At 47.2% G+C, this 11981-nt stretch overlaps 4 protein-coding genes across 4 annotated transcripts; 3 read left to right on the top strand and 1 right to left on the bottom strand.

The window, feature by feature from the left end:
* Positions 1–846: 846 nt before the first annotated feature.
* On the top strand, positions 847–1869 carry ASPSYDRAFT_104061 (uncharacterized protein; the record flags this gene model as incomplete). The annotated part of the gene is made up of 1 exon (XM_040839789.1): positions 847–1869. A coding segment is annotated over one exon (1023 nt), but the record flags the coding sequence as incomplete, so codon positions are not given.
* Positions 1870–2156: 287 nt separating this feature from the next.
* ASPSYDRAFT_49967 (Clr5 domain-containing protein) lies at positions 2157–4410 on the top strand. Its single transcript, XM_040847976.1, has 2 exons — positions 2157–2509; positions 2574–4410. Exons 1-2 carry the CDS (start codon positions 2394–2396, stop codon positions 4243–4245), a joined length of 1788 nt encoding a protein of 595 aa, XP_040697821.1. The 5' UTR covers positions 2157–2393; the 3' UTR covers positions 4246–4410.
* A 60-nt stretch (positions 4411–4470) lies between these two features.
* On the bottom strand, positions 4471–5460 carry ASPSYDRAFT_49966 (DNA-directed RNA polymerase core subunit RPB10). The gene is made up of 4 exons (XM_040847975.1): positions 5305–5460; positions 5190–5248; positions 5041–5127; positions 4471–4978 (listed from the first exon to the last, which is right to left on the bottom strand). The coding sequence occupies exons 1-4, from the start codon at positions 5338–5340 to the stop codon at positions 4936–4938; spliced, it is 225 nt and encodes a 74-aa protein (XP_040697820.1). The 5' UTR covers positions 5341–5460; the 3' UTR covers positions 4471–4935.
* A 301-nt stretch (positions 5461–5761) lies between these two features.
* ASPSYDRAFT_61369 (uncharacterized protein) lies at positions 5762–11510 on the top strand (the record flags this gene model as incomplete). Its single annotated transcript, XM_040849973.1, has 8 exons — positions 5762–6084; positions 6137–6891; positions 6941–7166; positions 7218–8640; positions 9353–9559; positions 9673–9894; positions 9949–10096; positions 10150–11510. 8 exons carry the CDS (start codon positions 5762–5764, stop codon positions 11508–11510), a joined length of 4665 nt encoding a protein of 1554 aa, XP_040697819.1.
* Positions 11511–11981: the final 471 nt, after the last annotated feature.

The following is an 11981-nucleotide window of genomic DNA, read 5'->3' as shown; positions in this document are numbered from 1 at the left end:
GCATCAAGTGTGTCGCAGTTATCTTCAAGCCTTATGCAGCTGCTTGCTACCAATGTACTCCGTATGTGGAGCGTGCATGGATAATACGGAGTAGTATTTGGGTCGATCGGAAGACCCGGTTGCTCGCAAGCCGCAACACCCACCAATTTTCTCCGCATTCGTCTACTAGATAGCGGCTAAGGAGACCTCCCCAATATGCGCCGTCCCAAGCTGGATTTCTTACTATCTCACCGCCGCCATCTTCCTTCCTCAAAGTGTGTGAGCCTCTTCAACTTTCCACCCAATCTACAGGGACTTTATTCATCGTTGTCGTCTTCGTTTGCCTGGATATTTCTCTCTTTCTGGACCTGTTCAGACCGTTCTTAGTAATGCGACTTGCACATTTCAGTCCCCGATAAATTGCTCCCAGAACCCGCCGTTTCAGTCACTGTTTAATTGCCGAGTCTCTGAAGGCAGTTTACATCTCGAATTCTTGCAACATAAACCATGCATTGGAGATCTCATCATTAGATTAGCTCGTTTCTGCTATACTCTGGAGCGATAGGGAGAGGAGGTGAGGGGACGACGGAGTCAAGCTCTATAGCGCACAAAGTATCTGCTCATCACCCATTATTGAATAGGTGCCAGAACGGAGACTCAACACGAACGCGTTATCCGGAAATACCTTCATGGTATTTTTGCCATTGAATTTTGCAACTCCCCTGAGCAAGTGCACCTTCAGCTAGAAGCGCAATAGCCAGACCCGGTTCGGTCTTTGAGCGACGTCGCAATTCCAAAAACGCCCCCAGCAATTGTCCGAGAGATACTCGAGCTTAACGGCCGCCGAAAGGCTCGTCTATTGCAGTCATGTCTTCTCCCAGGGCTGATGGTTCGTCAAGAAAACGTATTGCGAAAGTACAAATAAAACCTTTACTCAAAAGAGTATCGCGAGATGGATCACCGTCTACATCAATTGACCTTTCGAGGTCTTCGTTTGAACAGGAGGGTTTAGGAATCTACACAAGCCACGAAAGGGACCATGTCCAGGCTGACGTTTATAATAACTTCCCGGCAAGGAGGAAGCTATCCGATTTCCATCGTCGATCTACGAGCGGCACTTCTCAACTTTCCACAGCCAGCAGCTCTAGTATTGGCAAACCAGGCTCGCAGTATGTCCACCCAATGCGCCGCGCACCCCGCGCATATACTCCTCCTCTAGTACCCGTTTCCTGTCAAAATTCCTATTTTGAAAACGACGGCTTCCGGAAAAGGGGGCTTGCAGAGGGAGATATTTTGCTACGCGCAAACTCGGAGACTAATGATGAATATGAACTCAACTCTTCGGTGCCCAAGCCCCGTTTGTCGCTGCAACTCCCTGACAGCTCGTTCACGCCGTTACCTGGAGCTGGAACGCCGCCGACAAATGTAACCGGTCGTGCATCTTTCGGCTACTCGCGGGATAATGGAAGCATACTGGACACAACATCGCCGACAACTCGGTCGTCGCTAGATTATGTTTTCCGTTCCAAAACACGAACGAGTATGGATCCTGTGTCGCGGGCAGCTACAGTCCAAGCAGCACGCCAAGCATTTGAAGAAAAAGAGGCAGCTAAGAATCGGAAGCTCGAGGAACAACGAGTAAAGGCAGAGGAAAGGCAAATAAAGCGAAAGGAGAAACAAGGCTACCAGGCATCAATATCAGACGGTGATATACAAGAGGAGGATCGGGAAGCGAATACACCGAACCGTACTCCACGCGACGGCCCTTATCGGTCGCATTCAACGGCACGGCCACCCCCAGACTCGGAAAATTGGAAATCTCAGTCAAAAAGCACATGGATGCTTTTCTTGACGTGGCTGCGAACTAGGATATTCAAGTTTAGGAGAAGAGTCCGCAGCTTAAGTTGATGTAGCATGCTATGCTCATCAAATTATTGAATGTCTATCATGCTGTAAATAAGGCGATTTATTATTTTAGACAATATCCAGAGTCAACAAGCTTGAATTCTTAGGGTCGTATAAGGAAGCCGAGTTTGACCTATCATCTCACTTTTTTTATGTTGAATATTAAAAAGCAGCCAGAATACAGGAAGATGGCTATAGTGTTAACTATGCAAATCATGATCAATCAATCACGTGCGTGGAAAGCAAAAGTGCGCAAGTGATTTCTACGCACAGCCATATCACCCTCTTCACATCAAGCTAACTAGCTACGGCGTACTGAACTTACACATATAGCAAGCAGGCGACTATTTCCACTACGGCGTACAGGAGCGACAACATATGTCTTGCGGGAGCTCCACATACACCCCCGACATTCTGATTCAGTTACGTATAAGACTTTCTTCCCAGAACCCCGGCCCCTGGGTTAATCCCCAGAGCGCGCCTCCAACTTGGAGGGCCCGCTTCGCACCATGGTCTACGATTGGGACGGGAAGCGCGAAATATGCTATCAGATGTACATCAAAGATAGGAAAGCTCTGGAAGAAATTATGGAGTACATGAGGGATGTGTACCAATTCTCTCCGAGGTTCGTGTTTTCTCTTGCCTCTTGACGCGTCTTGTTGATAGCATTGATGATTAATTCTTTCTAGTAAACGCGCTTTCCAAACGCAATTTAAACGATGGGGATTTCCTTCAAAACAAAATCCAGCACATAAAAACCTGCAGCTCGTGACCCGCGTTAAGCAACTGTGGGAGACAAACACGAGCCAGCGAGACATGCTTCGGATCCTCAATGAAGAAGGGTTTCAAATAAAAGAGCGTGAATTGATGAGAGTGCGAGCCAAAAATCGCTGGTTACTCCGAGTTCCGAATGGGGTGAAAGCACAGCAGGCTGCGCTAAGTTCCGCTCAGCTACCCGAAGATGACGGCCTACTAGCGTTACAGCAGGAAGTATACAAAAGCCCAGAATCATATAATGAGCCGGAAACTCTCCAGGCCGAACCCGCTATTTCACCTGATCAGTCCCCGGGTTTGTCACCTGAGGTTGTAGCGAAGCGCAAGGAGCGGCTGGATCGATTGAAAGCAGAAAGTGCAGAACGCTGGGCTGCTAGGAAGCGACGTCGACGTACAAGGGGATGGGCTGGATTGCCGGCCGACCCGCCTGGTCCGCCACGTTTCCCTTCTGAGACCACTATTGACGAGAGCAAAAGGTATCTAGACCTTGACAACGTGGGCTACCGTCAAATCAGAGACCGGTTTCAGAACATTTGCGAGAAAGCAGGTTTCATTAAGAAAACAATTGCCGGGCCTGAGAAATGGCAAGAGGCGAAGAATACATTAATCCAAGAATCCGAACACCTTCAGCGTGTTTTTTGGGAGGACCCCAACCAACTCGAGGCCAAATCTCTTGCTCTTGATGTCGTTTGCACCGATGTTACCAAGAGAATGAGGACTTTGGAACGTCGCATGACCATTGCTGAGGCCAAGAATGCACTGGGAGTTAACCCAGAAGAGAGTCGTCATATACGCAACGCGTTCTACAATACCCTGAAAAATGACCATTTTACGAGTAAACTGGAAGCGGGTGACGAGCACTGGAGCGAGCTTAAGGAGCAGTGGGTTCGGGAATCAGAACTGCTTCAACGCATTCTCGCCCCGGGGCCGGCAGACCCTGAGCATGCCACAAAGTTGAGGGCTATGGAAGTATTGTGCCGCGATGTGATGAAACGTCTTCGGGACGACCAGACAAAAAGAGATTCTTCCCGTAGGCGAAAGGTCACCCCCACTAACGTTCGTGTTTCTGACACAGGAAACACTGATATCGTTGAAGCGTTTGACGGTGATTTCTCAAACGGCATCAGTACGCTTGCTTCACAGGCTCTCGCCAGCGCGCCGATATCGTCTGGTGACTTAACTGATATGCAAATCGACCCATCGCTTCTACAAGCTGCCAATGATACGTCATTCACCGCCTCTGCGCACCCTGAATCCGGCAGCAATACGTTCGGTTATATGGACCCTATGTTAGATTCAACTGTTATGCCTATTCCAGTCTACCTTAGTATCAGCTCTGAGAGCGAATTTCATGCGGGCTCAAAACCCTGGTTTGATAAATTGTCAACCAGGTCAATCAGCGAACTACGGCAGCTAGTTTCTACCAAATTCCCTGGCTCTGCTGTTATCAAAGTCGAGGCTTTTGATGGAGATGCAAATGGAAACAACATGGCATTTGTGGTAGAAAATGATGATGAACTATACGGTTATTTGAACCACACACAAGGGAGAAAGGCATCATTTGCCTTCTGTTTGAGCAACGGATAAATGCGGATTTGAGTGTTCATCTCATCGCAGGAGCTACACAATACACTGATTTATTAATGGCTTAGAAGATGGGTGTGAACAATCTAAGTTACGAATAGCTGAAACAAGAAAACAATCAGACATGAACAGAATATAATAATCACATTCAAATCCTTGAGTCCATCTACAGGAAGTATGAGAGTAAGACGTATGACTAGTAGCCGTCTACTAGTATTAGTTTATCTGGTTCTGCGTAGAGTAGTTACTTGTCCTTGGAGGCTTTGCCGGAGCCGACGAGCAGTTCGGGTCCAATGATGCCTGCATGGTATATCATTAGATATTTAGTACATTTTCTTGCTTTTTCTACTCCAAATGGCCTGGTGTAATCACGTTGGGTGCTGCCTCCAACAGTCGATCATGCGACATTCGCACGAGTAGGGAAAAGGCAAACCAACATTGGTCATGGGGCTTGTACAACATGAGCAGTAAAGGTAGACATGCACGGCACAAAAAAAGGGTTGTCGTGCCAATTCTAGAAATGATTTATGGCGTCGATACCACTTGCAATCTCGTGGTGCTATCGGTCCGAAATCCATCGTGGCATATGCATGTCGCGGATGCATATATCTCTGCACAAGCTTCAAAAAAGCTGGCCATACATTTGCGCGTGAGCTGAGGCATAATTCGTGGCTATAACGAGTACCCGAGCGGTTATACTTGGGCTTTGGCTCGGTCCCTCTCAGTGGGATTGTATCTGAATAATCCCAATGAGTCGGTCTTCTTACCCAACTGGACAAGCGGAAAACTAGAACTCACCGGAGAAGCTTTTCAATCAAATCAACATGTGTCATAATCATTCGGCGGCAGCAATAGCGTTTGCATCCGAGCTGGTCCATGGCATCGCTTGAAAGCACGGAGTCAGCGAGAATGCACGAAGCTTATAACTGCAAAAATACAGTACTAACCCATCTGGAATGCCGTCATCAAGTAGTTGTAGGTAGCGCTCCCATAGATCTCCGACAACCTATCACAACTACACATCAGTATCAAAAGGTAACAAATAGCCTTCTGCCGACATACCTTGCCGCAAGAGAAACAACGAACTGGTATAATCATCACGATATACTGGTTATAGCTGTGGTGTAAAAAGTGGTAGAAGAACCTTATTTTCCTTTTAACTGATGTGCAACAAAAGCTAGGTGATGGATCTTGCAGTAATTGTTAACCCGAGTAACCGCAAGGTGATGATTTTCGCACCTCAATGATCGCAGGGCTGCATAATCCGAAGGCGGTGTGGCCTTAACTTTTCACGCCAGGACCCATTGTGAAAGTATGCCACTAACCAGATTTGTATCTGTTCTCATTTGCTGGCCACTAATAATTGGGCTCCAAAAATTAGCCTCCAGAAGAGAGATTTTTTTCGATTCCAAGTACTCTGTATATACTCAACGTTGGTGGTACCTCCTACCTAGCCGGTAGTCGTGTCGAGCAACATTCCAAAACCAAGGGCATAATATCGCCTGATCTACAGTCATCGATGTCGACAATAGACTACGCAAGCGCAGCGCGGCTTGCGAAACGATCCCGGCCAAGTGAAGTAGCACTTGAAAACATGCAAACCAGAAGAGAGGGTACGAAGAGGCGCCGGACTTCTACTGGCGATGATGTGGTTGAAGGGCATCCGAAATCCCCCACTGCCTCGGAATTATCCCAAAAGCCCGCATGTTATTACACAACTTCTGAGGTCGCCGTTAGCATCGACGATAAGAATGCGACAAGGCCGTCCGATTGTTGGTCATTGACGCGGGGCATAGCCGGACAGTTTACTCACCTGGATCCTATGCTTTCAGCCGATGAACAGTAAGCGCGCATTTTTCATTTATTTGAGGCCGCGATCTAACGGTAATTGCAGATACCTCTTTCTCGGTCTCGAAACAGCGATTCATATCTATTCAGTTGCAACTTCCCGTCTCTTCCGCGTCCTAGAGGTAGGCCACGGCGACAGCATAATTGGGTATTTACTATCCCCGTTCAGCCCCGAGCATATCCACATTTTCATCGCGTCAGGGTCGGTGAGTGAGTGGGATTGGCTCTCGAACAAACAGCTTGCGCATTGGAAAACGTCGTCACACAAAACAATTTCAGCCGACTTGATTTGCAATACTTCCATGCATAATACAACAGACACTTATAGTCAATTGCTTTGTCTGCGAGAGCGCAAGAACGGGAGAAGGGAGCTAACGATTACTCCGTTGAATACTGAAACCCCCAAGAGCACAGTGTTACTCGAAACTGACGCCAACATCAACAACTTTAAAATAATAGGAAGTGGTCAGGCAATCATCGCATACGGTGGCTCGCGCATGTTTTTGGGGACTTCGTGCTTGACTCCAGACTCAGAGTTAGCGAATTACGCTTGGAGGGAGGTCAAGTTGGCCGCCACCATTACCTGTATCGATATCAAACAGGGGAAGCCACGCGGTTCGGAAAACAAGAAGGTGCCAGATTTTGCTATTGCTGTCGGGGGGGTTGACGGCTCTATACTGATATACCATGATGCGTTAAGCTTCTTCGGTGTCAAGGGTGGGGAGGACAAGAAACCAGCAGCTCCCAGGCGCCTCCATTGGCATCGAAATCCTGTCATGGCCGTTCGTTGGTCAAATGATGGTCTGTTTCCTCTGTGAAATCAAATATAAATCTTGCTGATGAAAAATAGGCAATTATGTCCTCTCAGGTGGCCATGAGTCGGTCATGGTGCTGTGGCAATTAGATACGGGTCGAAAGCAATTTCTGCCGCATCTATCATCCCCAATTTGCAATATAGTTGTCTCCGGGAGTGGGAACTCATATATCATAAAGTTGGCTGATAATCGTGTTGTGGTATTATCAGCTAGAGAGTTGCAGCCCTTGGCTACTATAACTGGCCTACAGTTGTGTGCTAGGTCTTCAAAACACCCTGGGCAAATAATAGCAAAATCTTCTCATGCATCCAGGACGTTTGCGGCAACGCTGCATCCAAAGTGTCCAGATCAACTTCTCATAACTGTCCCAACCTCTCACCAACTCACTCATGACGGCATCACGTCAACAGGTGCTCCCGTTCTACAGACCTATGATATCCGCTCAGGCAGTCATATTTCCCGCCAAGCTCTCGCACGTACCAACGCAACAGCATTAAATATTGGTCCCGATGGGGCTCGGCTCCTTACACCCAATATTGAATATCTCAGTGTCTCCGAAGATGGGAAATGGATGGCTACCATTGATAGCTGGGACCCCTACCCGGAAGATGTTGAGGCTCTTAACATGAACCATGGAATTTACTTTGATTCGGGGGAAATATACTTGAAGTTCTGGCGTTGGAACGAAACATCCTCTCTCTGGCAGCTAGTTACCCGCATTGATAATCCGCATCTCTCCGCAAATGGCTCTGCAAATGTTTTTGGTATCGCATCACGCCCAAATGGTCATGAGTTTGCGACAATTGGGTCTGATGGATTACTGCGTCTTTGGCGTCCAGTTATCAGGCAGCGTCATGGTATGAAGAGAGATAGTGAACAGGCACCGGAAACTTGGAAGTGCCGGAATACGCTCGACTTGAGGGGTTATCTGAAATCTTACAACGTGAATTCTACCCACCTAAGCTCTGCTTCAGTCTGCTTTTCTGAAGATGGGTCAGTACTGGCAGCCTCTTTACAGTCGGACGCCACAGACCTCGGCCTTACAATCCTTATTGACGTGCGGAGCTGCTGTATCAGATACAGCAAGGTTGGGGTGTACTCGGGAGATATTTCTGCGGCTGCGTTTCTGGGCTGTTATTTTCTCATTGCCACAGACCGGTCGGTGTTTATGTGGGATACAGTCAACGATGTTGTGAAAGCAATAGAACATCCAGAGTTACAGTCAAACAATGACAGCGACCCACGCATTTTAGCTGTGAACTCCAGAACACAGACATTCGCCACGACTTCAAAGGATTTGCAAAAAAGGGCAACTTCGAAAAGGCTTCGCAAGTCTCGATTTACAGTGCAGGTATACGATGTAAACTCGGCGACATTGCTTTCTCGTTTCCAACTGGCCAAAGAACCGGTGGCGTTAATCTCGAATTCGCATTCAGCTGAATACATTGTCGTGGATGCTGGAGCAGATGTACAGCGAATTGGCTGTGCAGGCAGAGCCTCTCCACTTGTTCACTCAGACAATAACTTAGTCCAATATTCGAGCCTTGGGCTAGAAAATTTGTTTAGGCGGCACCCTACCAGCGTTGTGAACAAATCCTCCACATCAACAAATATCGCCGATCTAAAAGCAGGGCCGTCGGAAAGAATTGGGCTGGCCGGTGTTTTTGGTGATACGCCTCCATTTGTTCTACCTCCGTCTCGCATCGTCTTCCGTGACCTGGTCAAAGCACTCTCTGTTTAGACAACGCCAACCTGGAGATATCTTTCTCAATAAATACCCTTTTCAAAAGACCTTGTGTCTACAGTTGGATTATGAGGCGCTCAGCAGCGTCATCCATCCACTGCAGTAAGCATGCATAGGCGCGATTCGGTTTTATGGCTTATAAAAATATGATTGTTAACTATTCCAATTCTCTCCAAAGCTACGGAGTAAATAAACCGTAAATCTGAGTGTGAACTGATGCTCTGAGACCAACAAATCATGTTGGGTTGGGCTCCGGGGCCATACACTAGAACGGCTTAGTCTAGATGTCTAATCCTAGTCCAGATCAGCCGCGCGCTTCAGAAAGAAGCGGACAAAGACGGCCCCAATATGCAAACAGTTCATGATGTCGTCAAAATGTCAACTTTCGCCTTATAAACTTATGGTTGATTACCTTGCCGTCCACTCCATATGAAGTACGATCGTCTCAGCTACTTCAGCTTGACCTCCCAGGTGGCCAACCATGCAGAAATCGATGCCCTACTACTCTTACTGTCAGCACAATTCCGATTTATGATAGTTGCTGTCCATTGCAGTTATTTCTCATCCTGAGGGCGATTCTCAACTTTTGGGTGTGTATTCTTGCCTAATTTAAACCTTTTAGTTTTTCTGGAGCCTTCATAATGTATGTAAGGAGATTCTGGCACCCCCTGTTTAATTTCGGTTCATCCCAGCATGATTGCAGCTATGTACTGATTATCCCAGGTCGGTTGAGCAACACCTCCCTGCGCAAGCTACCGGGACTTCCGAAGGCTCACACTCCTCATTCATAATACCAACAGCAGATGTGGATTCTTATGGCCCAGGCGTTAGTGATAACGAAGCCGAAAATATACCCATATCCGCAACCAAAGCAACAGCGTCAAGGCATATTTCTCAAGAAAAACTGGCGGTACGTCTTTGAAAACCAGAAGGCCACGCACGGATTGCCAAAAGTCTATGTCTTCCTAATCCTACGATTTATTTTTTTCTAACCATGTTCATTTTCTTTTTCCCTTTACATAGATACAAACTACGACTTTAAACCTAGGTCACTCTAGAACTGGGCCCGAGGATGACGAACCGAAGTCTGTGATACATGACACGGCCGGCTCTAGTGGGTTTGAACTAAATGCCTGGCAATGCTGGGACAAAACGCCCAAGTCCCAAGTGGAGACAATTGCGTCCTCGGGATCTCCTAAGAGTATTGATATTATGTCTGAAAGCATAGGGGAACAAAGAGCAAAGGTAGAATATAGGGTCCCACCCTCAATAAAAAGTAGTCCTACTTATCGCTCTTAGAGGGTTTCCAGCAGTCCCATATCGCCTCCTCCGCTGACTACCAGTATTGAACCCACAAGGGACTGGTCTGAGAAAGGAACACCACGCGCACAGACGAGGCAGGACTTTGAAGGTATTGACAAAAGATTACACTTAAGTAGTCTCGAAGGCGAGTCGCAGACTTCCGTTGGCCTGGCGTTGCTCTTATTAATGGTGGATTAGATATACCAGAAGGCATCGATAGCTATAAGAGAGCCACTGGGAGTGATGATCAAGGAGCAGATCAGCCTGTTTCAAAAACTGAGTATTTTCCTATGGGGAGCGCTGAGATAACGGCGTTGCAGGCAGCCCTCGTTGAGTGCTGGTCGCTTTGCAACACCCTTGCCACCCTAAGCTCAATTCACCGGGAACGAGGTAGTTTCGCTGTCAAGACCCAAGACGACGCTTGGAAGTCTTGCTGGCGGCTGTGTCAGCAGCTATACGCAGGTCAAGTGGATGACCATGCGTCCCAAGTTAATCCAACGCTTGATCTTTGCCGCAACTTCTGCCAAACTTTATTTGAAACTAGGGTTCGTGACAGTGAGGCCTCGGACTCGGTTCTTCGCGTCAGCTTTGAGCTGAACAATCATTTATATAATACACACGACCGTGACCTCCCAGATGCATTTAGGGAACGAACCCTCGACTTTTACATCACACTATGCCATCGCCTAATGAAACAAAGAGATCGCGTACCGGAGACAGACTCTCTCCTAAGCGCCTGCTGGTCATTGGCCGAGATGCTGTTCAGTATACGGCAGAACAAAAAAGCAGGCCGTGTGGTACACGAAGAATTGCTAGGGTCGGCAGTCCAGGCATGTTGGGAGCTTTGTGACATATTCCGAGAAGGATGGACGCAGAGGAACCTACGGAACTCTGATCGTGGAACACCTCGACCAAGCCAGGCAACCTTTACATTGGCTGAGAAACAAATCAAGCAATCTGACATTGCTCGTGCCGAGGACGTGCTACCCTGTCCGAGAAACCCTGAGACGCCAACAACGATATTCGAAGATATTGGCACTATTTCTCCGAACGAAGGGCCCGCTCAAAGCATTTGCAGGCCTGGCCAGGATCAAGACAAGGCTTCACACACTAACTGGTCATCGAATGCATCAAGTATCTCAGGGAAGAGTCATTCTTCTGAGAGAACATCCTCAACAAACACGGTTATAACACTCTCTAACGACTTGAATATAAACGGTCTTAGAGTTCTAATCGCCAAGGCAGCCTTGAACAACGGATTTCAGCGCAATGGATCCCAAAGTCTTTCATCCTTTGTGAAGTCACTGTCGTCGGACGCCTTCGGGCCTGCTCCCTGGCAGGTGGCTCTTCTGAAACATTACAAGAGTCTAGTAGCGTTTGAGCCCACGTTTCAAGATATAGAATCTGCAACCAGGGCAAGCGCGATGGATATATCCAAGACGGTTAAGCTTATGGCCCAGAGTGGGCGGTATCTCTGGCTATCTGACCTCTACCGCCTTGTATTCGGTTTCCATGTTGACGAGGGAATGAACTGTGACGCGATTATGTTACAGATATAGTCAAAGTTCATATACTTTTATAACAAATTTAAAGTTAGCTTAAGATAAATATCTGTTTCCTTTTATACTTGACAATACATACTGCTTCTGTGTGTACTATGGTTAAGTTTTCTTTGGGGTGTATGGCTCGGCATTGCTGCCCTAAGTTTTGTTTGTTCTCTTTATTTGAGAGAGATATTGTGTTGCAATTTTAATATTATAGAAGAAGCTATTTATTTCAAAAAAAAAAAAAACCGCTGGGTTTGTTAGGGTTTGTGCGATACCTCATCTATGTTATACCATGGCAATATTGATAAAGCTGTCAAGTTACAGTATATCATCAGTCTTCGTCTGCCTTAAGAGTTCAACTAGTTAACGAGGCCATGATTACACAGTAGTACAAGTACGTACAACCGTAATATTAGATACCGCGAGTTTCCGACGAGTCTCCGAGTTCCGAAGTCCTTCGTGCCACCACGCAACAACGACTAA

The sequence above is a fragment of the Aspergillus sydowii genome, assembly GCF_001890705.1.
Source record: "Aspergillus sydowii CBS 593.65 unplaced genomic scaffold ASPSYscaffold_14, whole genome shotgun sequence".
In the NCBI taxonomy this organism is placed as follows: domain Eukaryota; kingdom Fungi; phylum Ascomycota; class Eurotiomycetes; order Eurotiales; family Aspergillaceae; genus Aspergillus; species Aspergillus sydowii.
The sequence above is the reverse complement of the archived record's forward strand: the minus strand, read 5'-3'. Positions and strand labels throughout refer to the sequence as shown.